Source organism: Camellia sinensis, chromosome 12, assembly GCF_055761805.1.
Source record: "Camellia sinensis isolate YWXY chromosome 12, ASM5576180v1, whole genome shotgun sequence".
Classification (NCBI taxonomy): Eukaryota; Viridiplantae; Streptophyta; class Magnoliopsida; order Ericales; family Theaceae; genus Camellia; species Camellia sinensis.
This window is the reverse complement of record NC_138972.1, coordinates 151,265,796-151,288,259: the sequence shown is the minus strand read 5'-3', so window position 1 is coordinate 151,288,259 and position 22,464 is coordinate 151,265,796. Positions and strand designations below refer to the sequence as shown.

General features: G+C 33.1%; 1 protein-coding gene and 1 pseudogene across 1 annotated transcript; one reads left to right on the top strand and one right to left on the bottom strand.

Moving 5' to 3' along the window:
* Window positions 1-3,891: 3,891 nt before the first annotated feature.
* LOC145804303 (tetraspanin-8 pseudogene) lies at window positions 3,892-5,468 on the bottom strand (annotated as a pseudogene).
* Window positions 5,469-14,208: 8,740 nt separating this feature from the next.
* Window positions 14,209-16,439, top strand: LOC114287302 (uncharacterized). Its single transcript, XM_028230613.2, has one exon. The coding sequence runs from the start codon at window positions 14,220-14,222 to the stop codon at window positions 16,104-16,106; it is 1,887 nt and encodes a 628-aa protein (XP_028086414.2). The 5' UTR covers window positions 14,209-14,219; the 3' UTR covers window positions 16,107-16,439.
* The last annotated feature ends 6,025 nt before the right edge of the window (window positions 16,440-22,464 follow it).

The following is a 22,464-nucleotide window of genomic DNA, read 5'->3' as shown; positions in this document are numbered from 1 at the left end:
TTCATTATTCAGAAACCAGTTCAAATACATATATCCAGTACTCATGTTTCCAATACATATATCCAAGGACTATACACCAATACTCTGTTTCCTTTATTTTAGAATTAAGCTATACACCAAGTCTTGCCCTTTTTGTTCAATCAGGTCTACTATTTCGGAGCAGAAAAAAGGGATGATTAAGCAGAAAAAGAGTAGAAAAAGGGAAAAACCTGTCACACCCCAAACCCGTCCCTAAAAGTTTGGGCATGACCACTTTAGAGACGGACATGTAACCTGGTAATATAACATACGGGGCCTTATCAGAAGCACAAAAATAAATAGATAAATAATAATGAACAATTAAACTCCATTGAGCTACTCCTACATGCCAGGATCTCATTCATCACATGCATTATACCGGATAAATAAAGTTCCAAACTATATCCCAGAGTATGTACATACACATTTACAGTTCCAGCCCTAAAGTCGGGCGTATACAAAAACAAACATGAAAGGTATATACAACAACCTTAGATGGACATTCATAAGGAAACCAACATCTTGACATCTTAAGAAATTAAATGACTTGGACAGTGCCTGAACATATGAAGATTGACAAAAGGAAGCGGCATCTTGGCTAGGACTGACCGCCTGATTGGTGACCTACAGAAACAGACATAACAGAGGGTGAGTCGGGCTCAGTGAATAGTAATACATAAATAAACCAATGCTTAACTTGAAGCATAATTCATATCAATGAATAAAAAGGTGCAGAGTTCACATAGTTAGTCTGAATCTGTGCAAAGTACATAACGGCCTTAGGCCCAATCCTGCAACATAAACATAATGGCTATAAAGCCTTTAAAACATGGTGGCACGAGGCCCTTGTAACTTGTGGCATAAAGCCCTTGTAACATATGCTCGGAACATACTTGAACTTGTACATACGTAAACTTGTAACATAGCTTGTAACATACTTAAGCTTGCATTGTACTCAAACTTGTAACATACTTAAATTTATAACATACGTAAACTTGTAACATGCTTATACTTGTAATATACGTGAACTTGTAACGTACATACACTTGTAACTTAATTATTTAATCCACAGTATTATTATCCCCGGGTAAGGGCCATGTGCTAAGAATATCATGAATTCATTAATTCAAATGTAACATATCATAACTAGAGCATTTCTTGATTATTTAGACTTGTTGGCCTTTAGCTCTTACATGTATTGGCATTAAACTTGTTGGCATTTAGCCCAAACATTATCATAGCAAACTTACTTCAGAGTCTTACAGAATTCCAGAATCATATGAGGGTTGTTTCATTCTTTCTCTTACTTATGTACCTTCCTTGAATCATTTACATAAACATATAACATTTATCTTCCTTGAATCATTTGCATAAACATATAACATTCATCTTCCTTGAATCATTTATATACACATAACATTTATCTTCCTTGAATCATTTATATACATATAACATTTATCTTCCTTGAAACATTAACATACATAAGTAATGGAATTAACAGAATACTAATGGCAAGCATTAGCGGTGGTAAAGCGTACTACTACTCACAGTGTTCAGGTGCGTGGTCCGTCCTTGTAGCTAATCCTACACAAGTCACGTAATTCAAACATGATTCATCATAGTACAACATCATTTAGTTCATTAACACCATTTGCAATTCAACATAATACAAAATAAACCCTTGAATCTCATTTTAACATTTCAAAACCGAGTTCATGTCATCCATATCCTTACTAAATTATTCCCCTAATTTTTCCTTTCCATGATAGCATGAATTTCAACATTTATAACAAAGTTCATTCGCAAATTTTAAACATAATTTCCAAATATTTCCAAATTCCAATTAAACTTGAACACATCTAATTCAATATCTCAATTTCATTACTCTACTTTCAATTTGGGCCAATTCATTGGTTATCATCATTAGTCAACCTAGGGTTTTAAGGAAATGAGGATTTTTAACAAAAAAATCAAACTTCTTAAATCATCACTTTTAATTCCAATTTTCCCAATGATTCTACATCTAGGATTCCCAATCCATCATTTAAACCCACCAATTTAACTCCCAACATCACAAACCCTAAAACCCCCAATTCTCATACCATACACTACATGCTCAAAATGGAAATTTGTACATTTATATAATGAAAATACCATAAATCTACCTATCAATATAAGTATTGAAGGGGATTAGAACCCCTACCTCAAGAACCAAGCAAGAAAAGTAAGCTTTGAGAAGAATCCTTCGCAATCCTGAATTCCAATCGGTTAAAAGTGTTGATCCTCTCTTGTTCTCCATCCTTGATGCAAGAATCATGGTGGATTGTTGATCAAAGTAAAGGAAATCAAGGTTTTGGGGCTAGGGTTTCGGACCTAGAATGAGAGGAAAGAAGAGGGGAAAATAAAATATCAAGAATGATCTAGAAATCCCGATTTTAAGCTGCTGTCCCGAAAATCCCGCTCGAGCGTCCCTATTCCCGCTCGAGCGGACCTGCTCTCAGCACAGATTCCAAAACTTCAAACAGATGTAACTCTCCCATCCGAACTCCGTTTTAGGTCGTTCTTGTGTCCAAATTGAAGCCCCGGAAATAAGCTTTCCAATGGTTCTAACCTCACATCCAGATTCAAAGTGTGGAAAAAGAAAAGGACAAAAGAGTGATGGCTGGTCGCAGACAAATCATTCTATTCAAGCTTTTGGTCCAATCTTACTTTACCATCATATTACCACCTCAACCAATACTCCAAAATAAAATAGAAAGTTCCAAAACACTAATAAAAATGTCCAAAAATGAACCCCTGTGCCTCATAAATACAACTCAACTTGGAGACCCGCTCGAGCGCCCAACCTTGCGCTCGAGCGCGAAGATCAACAAAGACGTCCACTCGAGCGTCAACTCCCCCGCTCGAGCGGAAAATCACAACTCCCAGAATCTCAGGCCGTCTGCACAATTTGCTGGAAACCCCAAAAGTACGCTCGAGCGCCTACTGCTCCGCTCGAGCGGAGGGAAAAAGTTCCAGATTCTTTGGTAAAGGTCACAAATTCCGGTTTCAAAGGCATAACCCAACGGATCGTTCTTCAATTCCGATAGCAAACACATTAACCCCTAATTAAATAAGGATTACTTCCTATACGCACTTTGGGGTCATTACAAAACTAGTTAATTGTGGAGGATGATTGATCAAAAAAATCAACACTACAGGCCAAGACATGAAAGACATGAAAGATGTTGCTGAATGGATCACTCCAGCTGAAAATGCAGATGATTTTGTGTTAATGATTTTCTATGTTTTGTCCAATCGTATTCAATCCATTCTAGTTGTTCTTCTCGTTGGTTGGTTGTTCATATTGTTGGTTGTTCTTAGTTGTTCTAGTTGTTCTGGTTGTTTTACCCGAAAGACAAACCAAAAAAAAAAAAAAGAATGAAACTAAAACAAATGAAATATAGATCTATTCTGGTATGATGCAATAATAATAAGGCCAAGAGAAATAAGTGAACTGTTTGGAACTCATGACACTAAAATTGCTCGAAATGTAAAGAACAAACACATGAGATCTAAAGTCATCAAATGAGAATTACAAATCAGAATAAAATCAAACACAACTAAATTCAATTAGAATCTTATGGTTTAATGAAATGGAAAGCAAATGATTAGAAGCTAAAACAACAACATCAGAAAATGAAAGTGCTGATTGATAGACAGCGAGATTTAAACATAAATTGATAAATCAAAATACATTGAATCCCAGACAGAGAAAGAAATATATTCAAATCCAATATCATCTTATGAAAGAACAAATTTTATTCCTGGAAAATTTAATTGGAGCGCTATTTGCTTTGAAAGAAACAAAAATGAGAATCACAAATCAGAACTTAATGAAACACAACTAAAAAAATATCAAAAGCTTCAAATTTTCCAAATATTAAGCATATTATCATTCTGACATGGGTAAATCGATTTGATAAATCAGATTCACGATGAACAAATGGAAATGATGGTAGATCTAACCTCGAAGACCGAGAAAACAAACCCAGAAAACATGTATTAGAGAAAATGAGGAACTCCAAATTTTATCTATTGTTTGTGAAAATGGCGACTGGAGCTATTTCGGCATTGTTTACGGCTCTGAAGAGCAAGGACCATGGCTTAGGCAATTAGAATGACTAATAAAAAAATAGATTGGTGACTAATAAAAATCAGCTCCAAATTCTGAATTCAGACTAATAAAAAACAGATTGATGACTAATAAAAAACGTAGATGACTAATAAAAAACGTAGAAGCACTGATGACTAATAAAAAACAGATTGATGATTGAGTCAATTTTATTCTTATTCTTCAGTTACCAAAGCAAAAAAAAAACTAACCCAGTGCCAAAGTGCCGGAGTGAACAACGGTGCTAAAGTGCCGGAGTGCCAGAGTGAGAACGGTGTAAGCTCTGATGAAAACAAAAGCTGAGATTTTCAAAAAAAAATCAAGAAGAAGAACAGAGAGGAAGAGAGAGATAGAGAGGGTAGGCAGACAAATAGAGAGGGAAGGTGGGTAGACAGAGGGTAGATGGGGAGACAAAGGTTAGAAACTGAGGGAGAAGAGTGGAGAAACAGACGGTAGAGTGTTGGGCGGGAACATCATCTGAAGAATTGATTTGAGGCATGGGTAGATATTAGAATTGATCTGAGTCATGTAAAGGAAATATGTCTCTCATACATTTTATACATTTTCAAAAACCCTTCTCCTTTATTATATAGATATATATATATATACATATACCTGAACAGAGGACAAGTTCTCGAGATAGAACTGGGTAACCGTGGTGTTAGAGGCAGCATCAATCAAGCTTTGGCAAACCTTACCGTCCTGCAAGCAACTCTTGATCTTGGTCCAATTCTTGGTACTATTAACCCTCTTCTGCAACCAATTGGAGTAGTCCCCGAGTCTATACTCCTTGTAGCCCTTCCCTGACAAAGCCTCTCCGGCTCCCTTGTTGGTGACGACAAAGGCCAAGATGGTGAAGCAGAAAATGAGGAGGATTAGGAGGAACATGACGAGGAGGTAGAACCAGAGAAGCCATGAGACCCGACAGCAAGCGCCAATGAGACCGGCGAGAGAGACCACCATCAGGACTATCCCAATAGCGATGAGGGGCTTCTCCAGGAACTTCTCGCAGTCTGTTGACCTCTGTCGGCTCAGCCATATCCCTGTCCACAGGATTGGTATGGAGAAGAGGAATGTCAGAAAATTCAGAATCCCAATCAGGTTGTTGCTCAGTTTAAACATCTCTTCTTCTTCTTCTTCACTTCCAAACTTCTCCAACAACAACAACTACTACAATTACAATTTTGCTTCTTTCTTTCTCACTCAAAACAACCAGCCAAGCCAACCAACTTCGGCAGACACACAGAAATTAAAGGACAGACAGAATTTGGAAAAGATCAATGAATGGAATAATGGGGTGTTCGCCCACTTAGGGCTTGTTTAGAAGGTGCTACCGTTTGAATTTTTTTTTTTTATCTTTTTATTTATTATTTTTTTAAATTATATTATTTTTTTACTTCTTTTTATAAACTTTTTAAAAAAGTTTAAAAATATACTTATTTAATGCTTTCCAATCAACTATTTTTCACGGGCTCTTTTTTAGATAGGTAGATTTAGGTTCAAATAACTAATAAAATAAAATAAGGTAAAATAGTCTATAAGATGAAATATTATATTTAAATTATAATTATACTATTTTTTTTTACACAATCATTAAATCAATTATAAAAAATTAAAAATCAAACAATACATCATCTCAACATAATTTTTTAGTCATACTAAAATAGTCAAAAAATTAAAAAATTAATTATAATAGCTAACTTTTCAAACCATCTCAATATAAAAAAAGGGAATACATATACAGGGAATATATATATATATATATATGAGTAAATTACTATAGCGATCCCGGTTTTCCCTTTCGTGTTTAACTATAATCCGGATTCGGTTTCGTAAGGGTGCTGTTGTCTTATCCTCTTTCTATCCCTTTACTACTTGTGTTTGAGTCTTGGGTTGTGTTGGGCAGGTTTGAAACAGGATGGTTGAACTTGGAAACCAAGAGTAGTTGCCCAGATTTTGGCCTTCACGCTCGAGCGGAGATTTTGACGCAGCGAGCCCTTCGTTGTTGTCTGTCCGCTCGAGCGGGGTTTTTGACGCTCGAGCGTAGTTTTCCATCTTCCAGTATCTCCTCTGCAGTGTTGTACACTCGAGCGGGATTTTGACGCTCGAGCGGGATGTTGTGTGTGACGCTCGAGCGGGAGAGTTGACGCTCGAGCGGAGACCTGGTTCTGTAAAAGTTCTGGAAGTGTGTATCCTCCGCTCGAGTGGGATTGTTGATGCTCGAGCGGGAGTCTGTGAGTGACGCTCGAGCGGGGCGTTGGACGCTCGAGCGGGGCGACTTTTATATAAAGTCGAGATCCGATCCTTTTGTTCATCTTTCAACATCCTTTCTCTCTCTTACTTTTCCAAAAAGCTATTTTGAGAGTTCCTCTCACTAAAACCCTAACTTCTCTCTTAGGATTGATCTAGTAGGAGTTGTTTTCTCACCTTGGGCCTTTACAAAAGTTGTGTTGATCGTCGAGGGCTATCTTTTAATCTGAAAATTTTGGGATTTGGAGCATTTCCGTTTCTTCATCTCCTTCGTTGAGCCCCATCATTCGAAATGAGATTAATGTTGGGGCATTGATGGAAATGGGACCTTAGGATTGTTTTGTGAATTATGGTAATTTGCCCTAATTAGTTTAATTAATTAACACATAATTAATTGAAGAAAACGAGGAATTGAATTGAGAATGTTGAAATTGGGAATGTATAGGACTAAAGAGTGTAGTCGAATCTTTTATTGCACATCTAGTTGAAATGTTGATATATTATCCATTTGTGCATTTATTTCCTGCTTAGAAATAATTGCTTTGGGCTAACGGTGGAGGTTAGTGTTGATTGTTGTAGACAATGCATGATGATTAGGCAAACTAAAACTAATCAATTGGATGTGTCATAGAGTATGACGGTTGATAGAATACATTAACTTTACGTGTTGGTTGATTGTGCATATGGCCAATGTGTTTATATGCATTATGTGTAGACAGTTGATTGAATACATTAATTCTATGTATTGATTGATTGTGTATAGAACCCTTGTGTTTATATGCATTGTGTGTAGAGGAGGAGATGGGGGATGTACTCCGCGGTTTAGGGGAAGATTGGGGATGTATCTCTAAACCGGATAGGATTGGAGGAGATAGGGGATGAACTCCGTAGACACAGCTCATATGCTTGTCTAGAGAAGTGAAGATACAGCTCATAGGCTTATCTTTGAGAAGTGTAGATACAGCTCATATGCTTGTCTAGTGAAGTGTGGATACAGCTTATATGCTTATCTGTTGTAGTATTGATATAGCTCTTATGCTTATCTATTGAAGTTTTGATATAGCTCATATGCTTATCTGTTGTAGTAGTGATATAGCTCATATGCTTATCTATTGAAAAGTTTGTTGATTTGATATAGCACTAAAATGTATATCATCATCGTTTGCGAAGTATGGAAGTAGTTTATGTGTTATTGATACAACACCAAAATGTGTATCCACCTTGGATTTTGAAAGTGTTCTAGTGATGAACTATAATCTCATCAAATGTTTTGGCTAGAGTACTGAGCCTTATTTTCGAACTCAAAGTTGAATAAGAAATGGAAAGTGAATTGTAACATAGACTTGGCTGTCATGGAATTGTAATAAGATGTAAATGGAAGTGTAAGTATTGACCATCTATTAGTTGCTAATCTTTTAGGCATTGTTCATAGTCGGTTTAGTATATTTCTACTGGGCTGTGGCTCACCCTATATGGGAACATCATTTTCAGGTACAGGTAGCATGCCACCTCTGAGGACATAGCTTGGGAGGCTAGAGGAAGACATACTTTTGTTGTCTTATTCTTTCTTGATTGTATTACACATAGATTCAAGCCAAGGGCTTAATGTGTAATTGAGTTAGTACTCCCTTTTGTAACCAAGTGTTAACTTGGAAAGCTGTAAGCCCGTAGGGCACTTGCTCTTGTTATTAACATATAATACTTTTGTAATGAAATACTCTGATGAATTGAAGAATGTGGATTTTCTTTATATATAAATGCATGTTTATATTGATGGGTTAATGTTTTTATTTTGAGGGCGTCACAATTACACTGGCATTTCTTGAGGTTTATATTTATTATAGTTTCTCTTCACATTTGAGAAATTACACTGACCCCCCTTTGTCAGTGTAATTATTTGACAGTGTTAACTTTTAAGTTAAAATGACATATTTACCTTTAACCTTTACATATACTTTAAAGGGTAAATTACACTGACACCTCCTGAGATTTTAATTTAATACAGATCTTCCTTGACATTTAAAAAAAAAAACTAATTTAATAAAAATAAATATGAAGAAATATATTTAATTTGTAAAAAATTATTTCTAACCACTCGAAAGATAAAAATTATATAAAAATGATAATTATTTTTTATTTTTTATTTCTTAACCAAATTAATTTTTAATTTTTTTTAAAAAAAAATCTAAAAATCAAACCATACATAACCTAAGAATCTTTTGATAAGTCATTTCTTACGTTGGTAACTTATTTAATTATTTATTAATTTTATGATATTTTTACCATCTAAGGCCTATTTAGTAACTATTTCGTTTTCAGTTTTCAATTTATATTTACAAAAAATTTAAAAACCATCATAAAAACTTGATTGATAATTTTTTGGTTTATAAATGGTTATCTCAGTTTGTAAATTTGGGAAAAAACTTAAATTCAAAAAATGAGTTTACCTTGGTTTTTAAACAGAAATTTAAAATTTTGACTAACAAATTTTTTTTAATTAATTTTTTTTCCAATTAATTTTTTTTTCAACTAATACTAACTGAGGGGCAATTGGTAATGCTACTTTAAACCTTGGGAAGGGAATTGTAATTTCTAAAATGTGAGGGATGTCAATGTAATTTACCCAGTGAGGGAAAAATTGGTATTTTAAAAAATTAAATTGCTGACATCAGCAATATCTGTTAGTTGACTTAACAGTCAACTAACTGAGGGAGCAATCTGTAATGAAACTTTAAACCTTAGGAAGAAGGATACAATTTTCAAAAGGTGAGGGAGGAATTGTAATAAAGATAAACTTCAGGGGGTGTCAATATAATTTACCCTATATATATATCTAGGGAAATTTTAATATACACCATTTTAAAAAGATGTACCACATGCACTTTAGTTATGATTTTTTTTTTTTTAGTTATGATATTATTTTAATTATGACTCATAAATTCTTTATACCTTATGTTATATTTAGTTATGATATATTTTTTTTTTTTATGACTTAGAAAATTAAAATTATGCATTAAAAAAAAATGTAGATGAATGTTGGAAGGTTTTGGACTGATACGCGAGGATACAAGTTCAAATCCCCCGCTGTGTTTTCCTGCGGCGTTTTCTGCCATGGTTCAAAACGACATCATTTTGAGTTTGTTTTTCTTTTTTTTTGGTTGTCATTTTCATTGAGAGTTGAGAACCTAACCTATACACCACAAACGACGATGAAGTGAGGCCACAAAGACGGTAGCGAGGCGAAACTAGGCGACGGCGGTAGCAAGGCCAAACGACAGCGACGGAAGATGATCCGAACTAACCCTCTCATCTTCCTCTGTTTTTCTTCCTCATGTTCTCTCTCTACAAGCCTCTCTGCTTCTCTCTCTATAAATACCATTCTTTTCAGAATTGTTTCGGCTTTCTCTCTCTTGAACCCTCATGGGGACAATTTGGGTTTTTAGTTTTTGGTTTTCTTTTCTTTTTTTTCAATGATATTCATCATAAATGTACCTATCTATTTGATTATTTGTTGTTTATCATGTTTACCCAAACACTCTTTCGATTATTTGTTATTGTTTATCATGTTTTGCTCATATTTTTTCAATCTCAGTTTTGGGTTTATTTTCCTTTCTTGATTGATATTCAACCGGTGACAACCGATGATGGACGAATGACGACTGGAATAAGTTCTGCTTCTTTATATTTTATGTATATATATATATTTGATTTCTTTGGTTTTATAATCTTTCAGATTTCTTTGATTTTATATAATTTTGGGTGATTTGTGAGATGAATTTATGAAATTTTTGGTGTTTGAAATGTTGAAATTGAAATTATGAGCATGAAGAAAAGCAAAGTTTCCAAATCTCTTGACCATTGAAGCTGTTGAGTGAGAGGTTTATTAAAAATAAAAAAAATAAAAAATAAAAAGTCATTTTATTGTTTGACAAATCAATGTGATTCAATGAATGAAGAATCAAAATGGGTTTTGAATTTCCTTCGATTTTGCCTCTTGAGATGTTAAGATATTGAAGATTGGGGATGCCCTCTTTCTTCTTCCTTGTTTCTCTTTTTCTCGTTCTGTTCTTTCTTCTTTTGTTTCTCTTTCTCTGGTTCTTTTTTTTTTTTTTAAATTTTGTCGTTTTGGGACACCGTAGATACCACCGCAACAAAACACCGCAGATAATCCGGACTCGATACGAGAGTAGATGTACATCAATACTCAATCTCTAATTACTTTGAATAATAATACTAATAACAGTAATAATAATGCTTCAATAACAACCAACTGTGACGGTTTATGTTAATAGGGCTGTCATCTTCCCAATACATTATTGTTATTATTATTATTATTATTATTTTAAATATAAATACAACTTAATGAAAAAATTATTGATATCCAATTAATTTTTTTTTATAAATATGTCCTAGTCAATATATTTTAAAAAGTAAATGTTTTAAATTATTAAAATAAATTTCAAAATGAGTCTAATAACAGTGACTATTACGCACGGTACAACACCCACCCCAATTCCATATGAGAGAAGAGGGAGGAATCTACTTTTAACGTTCACTTTAAATTTCAATACGTCATTTATTAAATAAATAGTATATAATATGTATGAAGAATTTCCAATTTCATGAGATTGGGTGAGTTTCGTCGATTGAAACTTGTATACTTATTGGCCAACAAAAATATGTATGAAGAATTCCTAATTTTATGAGATTTAGTCAGGTTTCGTGGATTGAAACTTATATATTTATTGCCCAACTAAAATTTGACTTTTTTAAAAAAAAAATTTATAGACTTGCATCTGTCCACCCAATATATCGGACGGATGTTTGCCCGGTCTTAATTGCCACTTAAAGCTTGTTTGACATCTTTTAAATAAGTGCACTGAATTTTATTTATTTATTTATTTTTCTTTCTTATATATATATCTCAAAATTTTAACTAAGAACTCTTATTTTGGTGAAGCGTGCCCTTCCGACGGTTCATCATACCCACTGAAATCTCCAATCCCAATGCACATACTGGCCGAAATTCCGCCAGAGACGCCAAAACACTACTCCTTTCTGTTATCAAACCCAAGTATTGTCGTTGACATACCGTGATTATTATTAGGGTTCATTTGAGATGTGAATTGATTTTTTAACTTTTTGACTTTTTAGCTATTTTAGTTTAGATTAAAAAAATCTCATTTAGGATGGGCCTTTTTGACTTTTATGAGAAAAATTGAAATGATTATAGTTTAAATGTAACATTTTGTCTTATTAACTTTTTAATCTATTTTGTCTTTTTATGACTATTTTAGCTCAAATGTGATAGGTCAAACGAGCACTTATTATTATTATTATTATTTTGCAATGGATTTTTTTTGGAGGGAGGGGGGAGGATAATTGCATCGTAATAAGATTCTGAAGAAAAAAAATTATAAATTCATAAAAAAAAAATTATAATTTCACTTATTAATATTTATAAAAAAAAATCACTAATTTATAATTATTTTTACAAAATTACACTAACTTGATATTTTCTTTTTTTAATTTATTGTTATTTGTTTGCTTCTTTTTAGGAAAAATTATTTATAAGTCCTATGAGGGAGACTTATGCTACATATGATCCTACTAAAAAACTTATGTTCCCATAAGTCCTGTGGGAAGTTTATTGACACATTTTCCCTAAATATTAGTTGTTAATATCATAAATAATAGTAAAACCATATATAGGAAATTGAATGTTACCATAGATCATATCTATATAAACGTAACATAACGTGACACTAGTGGTGAGCAGCGGATATACTGATCCGTCAAAACCGACCGAACCGAACCGATCCGATCCGCTGCATTTTGGACGGATGCGTGATAAGGAGCGGGCGGTTGCAGATTGATTTTCTGCAATCCGCCAATCTGGCAGACGGATGGCGGATTTGAGATTCCTTTGGCCGTAACCGAACTGTCAAACCGCGAGCACCCTTAATAATTTATAAGACTTTATGTTTTCAGTTTGTTTAAATATTCTATTTGTGTTTTCAATTAAATAAAAGTTTAAATACTCTGCTGAAAAAAAGTTTTCAACTTGAATATCTTTTTTAAATTGAAAAAAAATAAACGTATTATTTATCTATTTTTTTGGTTTTTAAATCTATCTCTAAAAATAATAAATAGAAAATATGATATATGCTGATTGGTTTTTGTTTTCAAAAACAGATATAGATGTAACAATACAGAGACATACAATCTCTACTATTGCTCTGTTTATGGTTTGGTGGTTTGAATTGTTTTTATATTTTAAGAACCATAGATTGTAATACTTTGTGGATGAGGCATGTTGTGATTGTGATATTCTAAAGTTTCAAACTTTCTTGCTTTGGATGAGGCATGCAATGATTGTAATATTTTTTTAAGTCATTGATTGTAATACTTTCTTCTTCTTTTTTTTTTTTTTTTTTTTTGAGGAAGTGCACAAGTTGAATTATGTTGAAAATTTATAAAATTTTAAACCGCCAATTCGCTCAATCCACATTCACCGGATTGGCGGACGGATGGCGGATTTGAGATTTCATGGCCGCAACCGACCCGCACCCACCACTATATGACACCTACATAAACATAACGTGACACCTTCATAAACATAACGCGACACCTATGATCTATGGTAACATGCAATTACCTATATAGGAAATTGCATGTTACCATAGATCATATCTACATAAACGTAACGTAACGTGACACCTACATAAACGTAACGTGACACCTATGATCTATGGCAACTTTCAATTTTCTATATAGGAAATTGAATGTTACCGTAGATCATATTTATATGAAACGTGACGTGACATCAACATAAACTAGCAACATTTTCACATTCAATTTAAAAAAATAAAAACTCATTAAGTTTGCGAAACGTAACGTGACACGTTACGTTACGTTACGTTACGTTTATGTAGGTGTCACGTTACGTTACGTTTATGTAAGTGTCACGTCACGTTATGTTTATGTAGGATCTTGTGGAATACATTCCTATCTAAATAGGACTTGAGACTCTATAAGAAATTACACAGGACTTAGCCTACCATAAGTGTCTGAAAAATGACTTATAAATAAGTCTTCCTTTTTTTTTTTTTTTTTACTTTTGTTAAAAGTTGAAAAACTAGTAAAGTAAAAAATATATGGTAATTTATGCTTTCCCCATTATATTTGGTCATTTTTTCACTTTAATTCTTGAAGTTTTTTTTTTTTCAATTTGATCTTTCATGTTTCAATATTTTTTTTTTTTTTTTTTCAGTTTACTCCTAAAGCTAACTTTTGTTCAAAATTAGATAAAAAAAATATTACATTAACTATCACATAACATAAAAATATATATATTCATTAAAATTTTGATTTGTGTAACAGGTGTGAATTTTTTATAATAAAATGTTTTTATGCAACATAAGTGTTAATGTGCCATTTTTTTATCTAATTTTGAGCACTAGAGTAAATAGAGAAAAACTTGAAATGTGAATGGTTAAAGTGGAGAAAAGAATAAATTTAAAGGGGCAAAATAAGAAAAATGGCCAAACATAAAGGCAAAGTGCAATTTATCCAAAGTAAATATATAAAAATCCTAACGGTTGTATAAAAATCCAACTAACTAATTTTGTCTAAGAAGGAATTCTATGAGGAACAGGACAAGGTGTTTGTAATGTATTGGGTTGCTTGAATGAGAAGTTTCTTCACAGAATCAATTAGTATTTAATCTTAAAAACCCTAATTAAAGAACCCTAATTCAAAGAAACGTCATACAGATATTCGTGTAAATTGATTTGGAATGAAGAAAAAGATGATGGCAGTGACAAGGAAGATGAAAGGGATTGAGGAAGAGGAGGAGGAGGAGGAGCAGATGAAGAAGAAGAAGACAGTGAAAGAAAATGTTGAAGATGGAGTGACATGGAGGAGAGGGAAGATGATCGGCAAAGGAAGTTTTGGGTCGGTGTATTTGGCTACTTTGAAGAAACCACCCCCCAACAAGTCGCAGCTGCTGATGGCTGTGAAATCTGCGGAGTTGTCTGTTTCGAAATCACTTCAAGAAGAGAGAAAGGTTTTCAACAATCTTCAAGGCTGCCCTTATATCATTCAGTGCTTTGGAGAAGAGACTACTACCAGCCAAACAGGCGAGACTGTTTATAATTTGTTGCTGGAATATGCTTCTGGAGGTTCCCTACGTGATCTGATCGAGAAATCAAATGGGTTTGGATTGCAGGATTCGGATGTCAGGCGTTATGCCAGGTCCATTCTTCGTGCCATTAAACATGTTCATGACTCTGGCTATGTCCACCTTGATCTCAAGCCTGACAACATCTTACTTGTGCCTACAAAAAGTCAAGGTAAAACTACTACTTCTACCCCTGCTACTACTGAAGTTAAAGCTGCCAATAATAAGAACAAGAAGTTTATGGCAAAAGTCTGTGATTTTGGGTTGGCAAAAATGGTGAAACAACAAATCAATAAGAAGAATAGCAAGAAGAAGAAGAAGAGTGAGTCGAGCTATTATTACCTGAGAGGGACTGCTTTGTACATGTCCCCTGAAGCTGTGGCTGATGGCATACAAGAGGCTCCCTCTGACATTTGGGCTATTGGCTGCGTGGTTCTTGAGATGCTTACCGGGAAGAGGGTTTGGGACAGGAAAGTTCATGGGAACACCGAGAAACTCCTCTACAACATTGGCTATGGGTCCGATTTACCTGAAATTCCAAGTTCCATATCAGAAGAGGGAAAAGATTTCTTGAAGGGGTGCTTTGTGAGGAAGCCTGCTGATAGATTGACTGCTGATATGTTATTGAAACTTCCATTTGTCTCACAAGCAGAAGAAGATGACGATGAAGAAGATGCACAAAAAGTCAAAGTACTGAATCTGAATTTGAAGGAGAGTTTGGATGCACAAGGGGTCAGCACAATGCTGTCACTTTCCGAGACTGATGATGAGGATGACTCTTGGTTAGTTGAGCCAACTATGATGTCTGAAGACAATAATGACTCTTCTTCATTAGTTGATGAGCCGAGGATTATATCTGAAGAAGAAGAAAAAGAAGAGCCCTCCATTTGTTGCGAGTACGACAATGACTGTTTGATGGATGAGCCAGGTATTATACCTGAAGACGAAGAAGAGCCCTCCATTTGTCCTTCATCAGAAGCAGAAGCACTTGAGGGTGTAGACGCTGATGATGAACATGAAGAAGTTGAAGCATCATTAAAAAAGAGTTCGGATACTCAGGGGGCCAGCTCAATGTCAGATACTGATAATGATAGCGATGAAGATGAAACCATAGAGGAAGAAGAGGATGAGGATCACTCAATTAGTCCTTCATCTGAAGCACTAGAGGATGTAGATGAGGATGCAAAAGCTGAAGTATTAAAATGGGGGAGTTTTGATCCAAAGGAGGTCAACTCAGGATTGTGCTTGTCAGATGAGTCCTGGTCAGATGAGTCAAGTTCTGTGCCTGAAGCTGAAGATCATAAAAAGAGACCTGTGAGTCTGGCTATGGATGATGAGACAACGACACAAGATCACAAAAGGAGGAAACGGATGATGCCAAGTTCAGTTGCAGGCTTGAAGCAAATGACGATCGAATATTTTATTGCAAATCATCAACCCAAACCTGTCAAGGCAATACCACAGAAACCGCCATCTACCTTACCCACCACTGCTGCACATTAGCGAAGAAGATTATGTACAAATCAGCCACCAAAATTCTAAAAGATCTCAATGTGCCAGCTCGCTTTGGCACATGTTCCAACCCTCTCCTCTGCCTTTAGTTGAAGATCATTTTTGCTATATAATTTAGCAGCTAATTTCAGGAACTTATCCTATTATTTGGTAGCTGATTCGTATCATTTTGGTGCCTATCTCAACAGGCTTTCGAGTCATTCTTTGCTGCCATATGGTAAGGTCTTTCCTCTTCTTGTTGTGGTTTGTTTGAAATTCACCTAAGGGTGCTTGTGAGTAAGACCTCTCTGTCTCTTTAAACTCATTTGTTGATAATGAAATCAGACTTCGGTCCCATGGACGTACCTCTTGCTTAAGAGAAGCATGTAAAAACTTCCTATTACATCAGAAGACGTTTTATTTTTTGAATGTCATATTGCTTGCAAGAAGAAAATACAGAAGCCTGTTCATATTTTTGGATATGCATGAAGCAGGAGAGCTCATGATAGTGATATCGATTTTTGTTTTTCTTCCCTTATCACTCAAAATTGTCAAACTGACAAACTTTATGCATAATGATTTTGTCTGTACATTGAAATTGAATAAATACAAATCTTTGAAAAGTGTATACATATATCTACAATTGATTTCTCTTTTTGCCATAGTTGCTGGACTTTTAATAGTTGCTGCACAGTTTTGGGCAACCATTCTTCAAATTCTTTCCTTCAATACCTCCTAGGACTCTTAGTTCTTCTTCAGATTGGTCAACTGGAAGATATGAAGATACCAATTATTCTCATTATTATAATTTTTCTATACTCTCTTTCTTTATTTATTCTTCATTTAGATTTAGATTTTCAAGTAGTACATCAGTCACAGAGTATGACAGACTAGGGGAACATTTGATGTGCTTCTCTGTTCGTTTGAAAAAAACAAAAAAAACACTGAAATCATCATTGGCATTTTTGTGAGGAAAATTTCCAAGTGGTGATTTTTAAATGGGTAACTACAGCTTTCAATTAAAAAGCTTGGTTTGTATCCTTGTTTGATTTTAGTAGTAGTGTCCGCTTGATTGGCTTGGTGACATGTACTCTAAGTTGTACATTTTCATGTTCGCAGAGATGAAAGTCCATTTGCAGTTCTATAATGAATTTTTATAATCTGTTACACTTTCTTTGAAAGGCTTCTACTAAAAACTATATATATAATTAGCATTTGGTTTTATCAGAAAAATCTTGAGTTTTAGCCCTTTCTTCCACAGAGACATTCTTCTTTTTTGGTCATCAACATCAATCTGGTTTTCAATTCTTAAGGTTTATACACTTTCTTCCTCTCCTTAAATGCCACTGGAATTGTTGTTGTCTCTGTAATGCATTTTAGGTAAAAAGATAATGCCTCATATGAGGATAAAAGTATTTCCATAGCCTCCTGTCTGACAGACTAACATAAAAGACTCATGGATGAATTTCATGTCCTATTCATTGTACCATTCACATTATCCAAATCCTTAACGTTGGGTTTGGTTAGAGGATTTGGAAAGGAATTAAAAAAATAAAAAAATAAAAGGTATCTAAAATTAGGTGAAATGTAGATATATTTTATTCACATTTTACTTATCTTTTTCCTCTATCTTCCCAAATCTCCCAACAAAACACAACGTAAGAGAGCTTAGTATGGTGTATGCAATTCCAATTCATGTTGGGTGATATATTTCTTCTTCAATTCCTTTTCATCTTATCTATTTCTTACAACCTGAAAACAGATGTCCCAGAGACAATTTTTTGTCATGTTACTTCGTTGTGTTAGCATAAGTTGGACTAGATTGAGGAGTGTCAACACTGCACTGTGTCAAGGAAAAAAATGTGTCAAGGAAAAAAAGGGAGGGGGGGGGGGTCCGGTGATTGAACTTTTCTTGTAAATTTTTAAAATATTTTAAATTTGATATGATTCATGAGCCAATATACTAATTTTTATAAATAAATTTAAATTAGTACTTTGAATTGTGTTAATATATATATTAAATAGTTTTTAATATATATATTTTAATTTAAATTTTATGTTAGACTTACCACTTAAAGATTTTTAAATTTCAAATTTAATATGATTTAGATATAATAATTACAATTATATTTGGACTTTCCATATAAACATTTTTAAAATTTTAAATTAGATGAGGTAAGATAAAATTTCACTAAGTGATAACAATAAATATAATGATTTTTTATTTTTATTTTTTTTCCATTCAAAACTTCATATTCATTATAATTCTCATTTGATAGTTTTTATTTAATGAGAGGATTCCAAAACACAAATTTTATTTTTATAAAAAGATAGAAATTTAAATCAAAATTATTGATTTTTTAAATTTTCAAATTATTCGAAAATAACATAACAGTGCTAACAATTGGGGGTATTCTGGATCCAAACTAGTCTGCGAAACTTTATTGTTGTAAAATCTCATCATGAGGAGAGATTGCTATATATTTTTTCCTAAAGAGTCCAATTTTCGTTTATTTACTCATGCAAAATGAATAAATATCAGTAGTTCCATTTTCATTTCATTTTTCTTTCTTTTCAAATCGAAAATTCAAATGGGTCTAGAGGATGCTATATGGCCTGTGAAGCATATTACGAATATCATTTTAATGGTTCGAATCATTCATTTTTTAATATCATTCGTATATATTATTTACAAAAAATAAATAAATTAATTAATCTGATAATCGTAACATATTCAATTTATTATATTTTTCTTTAAAAAAATAGAAGACACAGACTGCTCATTTTTTTTTGTGACAAACGTAATAAATTCTTGGAAAAGTTCTCATCTTATGGTACACGTTTTATATCTTTTCTTTATGGAAAATGTTTTATAATTTTACAAACTACAAAGGGCAATTTGTATTTTAAGCAAACTTCAAGAAGTGTATTTGTAATTTACCCTGTATTATAATACCTTACTAAATTTGGAGCTCCTATTTTGGGCCAAACTTTTAGAGCCTAAGGCACAGACTTCAGTGACCTTAGCCCAGAACCTGTACTAGTAAGGGTTCTTATATCCTACTGGATATGACAATAAATGATTGACCACTAATTACATAAATAAAAATCTATTCAATTTTCAAATAACGTTAAAGGAAATATATTTTTAAGAATCTAATTTCAAAAAAGTTTATTACTGTAAAACAAAATATTATTAAATTCTAAAGGATCTCTATGAAATTAGACTTAGGTCACTAAACTAATCCTAAAATATTGTAGTAAGTGAATAATCTTTACAATTTTTTATTTTATTTTACTCGTGCTTGTTTACTTTTAAGTCATTTTCATTATATCTCATTAGGCATCTTCAATTACTGATTCAAACTCATATTAAATTTAAATTTAGGTCCCATTAAAAAAGTTGAGTAAAAATATTCAAAATATGTTTCACTCCTTGACTCAAATTTATAATAAATTAAATTTTATTCAGATATTTATCCAAATTAAGTGAGACTCAAATTCTTACTCAAATTTTTTAAAATTATTTGATGACTCTCAAATTTACTCCTTTCATAATAAAGTTTTTATTCAAATTTATACTTAAATTTGGGTTTGTATATTGGAGTGGTTCATATCAAATAATTTTTTTTTTCCGAATTTCAATATAAAAAAAAAAATTATAATCATTTTTTAAAGGACAAATTACCAACAGTCCCCTCGAGGTTTGAGTAAAATACGGATTCCCCCTAAAGTTTAGAAAATTACAAATTTCCCTTTAAGGTTTATATTTACTTAACAAATGAGGAGATAATTTGTTATGAAAATATAAACCTCATGAGGCGGCAGATAATTTCTCAAATCTCAAGAGAAATCCATATTTTAGTCAAATCACGAGAGGTATTAGTAATTTACCCTTTTTTAAACTAAAAACATAAAGTATAAAAATATTAAAATAATAGAATTCTTTTATTCAATCTTTTTTTTAGAGATCCAAGTATAATAGATTCTTTTAAAAAGTTAGAGAATATATTTTTAGATAAAAATTTAATTAAAAAAATACATAATCACCTAAAAAAATTAAAATTCTTAAATACATGTTTTTTAATGTTTGAGATGACCTAATGTTGTATTTGGTTAGAGAATTTGGGAAGAGATTTGAAAAAAAAAAGAGAAAACATGTGTGAAAATAAGTGAAATATAAATATATTTTATTTACATTTTACCTTCATTTTTCATTTTTCTCTTCAAATTCTTTTTCCAATTTCGTAACTAAACACAGCGTAAGTGTTGGAGAATGAACAAAAATTAAAGAACTTTTAAATTGTATAACTTATATAATAACTTAATAATAAGTAGTAAATCATAAATGATCACATTTGCTTAAGAAGTAGGAGCTTCTAAAAAGAAACATTGTCATTGTTTTATTTTAGAAAAATGATTCGCACCCCCAGTTTTGCCGACCCCCAGTGACCCCCAGCTGAGGTGGCACTCACGTGATTGTCATGTGATTGTAAGACCCAAACACAGCTTAACATTTCATTTTGAAATTTTCCCCCCTCAAACGCGTATGTCTTCGCTCCAACGGTAACAGCTACTGACCCCCCATTCCGACGCCGGCAACCACTCATTCCTTTTACTACGACACAGACAGCTCGTTCCCTTCACTCGCGAATCTCTCTGTCTCTCTTTCCCTCTTATCCGACGAAGGACGAGATTAAGAGGTAAACTCAGTCGAAACTGAATGTTATAATTTATCTGCGTATATATAACAGGTATATCTACGTAAATTTCACTCTCTCTTTCCCTTTCTGTATATATATCTATCTGTGAAAACCCGACTGTCTCTATGTATATCTGCGTATATATATATATATATATCTATCTATCTATCTATCTGTGTATATCTACGTCTGCGTAAATTTCCTGTTTGATGAAAACCTTGATTTGAAATTCCTTTTCATAAATTTCCTTTTCATTTGGGAATTGTGGCCTTTTAATTTAGGAATTGCGGCCTTTTCATTTGGAGTCTTACATTGCCATAAACCTGTTCGATGAAATTCCTCAACGAAATGTTTAAATTATGAAGACCTGAAAAAGCTACTATCCTTGATTTGAAATTATGAAAACCTGTTCATAAACCTGAAAAACATATTCCAACGAAATGTTTCATAAACCTGTATCTATCTATCTATCCTTGATTTGAAAACCTGAAAAAGCTAGAATAAGCAATTATGAAAACCTGAAAATTTGCCTGTTAACTTGTATATGAAAACCTGTTAACCCGAAATCAAGCAATTTACCTGTATCAATCTATTAACCCGAAATCTATCAAAAACCTGTTAACCTGTATCTATCTATCTATCTATCTATCTATCAAACCTAAAAACCTGAAAAAGCAAGGAACCAAAAAAGTATCTATGTATCTATTAACAGGTAATTTACCTGAAAAATCATTAATTTTTCAGATTTTTCTTAAAAAACACATTCATCAACTGCAGCATGAATGTGCAACATTGGTAAGTTGTTTGTATATCAAAAGACTTTTTTTTGATAATTTTTTTCCCATTGATTCTGTTTCTTTCATTTGTGGTTGTTATTTGGAGATGCATTTATTCTTTGGCACATCTATTTGGAGATGCATGCCTGTGTATACTTGCAGCTGGACCTGTGTATGCATGCTGCAACTGGACCTGATCAGTAATTTACTTAAAAAACACAACTCCTGCTAATGTAGGAAAATTCAAAACCATATGTCATGATATTAAATAATGAAACATAAATCACAAACAAGACACACCTTCTGACAAAGACTGTGGCATGTCAGAACAATAACTTGTTGAATCAAGGATGAAACCATCAACTTCTGGAGCCTGAAAATCCATCAGCTTCACTTTAACTCTCTTAGAAATTTCAGAAATTGCCCCCAACCTATGAAGCACGGACACGGACACGCGACACGACACGGACACGCCGACACGCAAATTTTCAAAAAATGGGGGACACGACACGCTGGGGACACGTTCAATATATATAATTAATTTTATTTATTATATGTCATAAAATTATTAAAAAATAATTAAAAAAACATTGAAATAACATAAAATTGCATTCCATCAATACATAACATGTCATTTGAAGCTACCAACCATCATTTGTTACAAAATGCATGAAAATCAAACCATAAAATATAAAATTATCCAATGTACCAATAACTATCATCTATTACAAAATCCATAAATATCAGAAAATGTGAATTTAAGTAGAGGAAACTATTACAACATCTTCACCACCACCTCCATCTTCTCCTTCATCTGTAAATAGGACCGCCTCCATAGCCGGTTCATCAAGTGAGAGGTTAGCTATCCCAAGCATTTCAATATCATCAAGT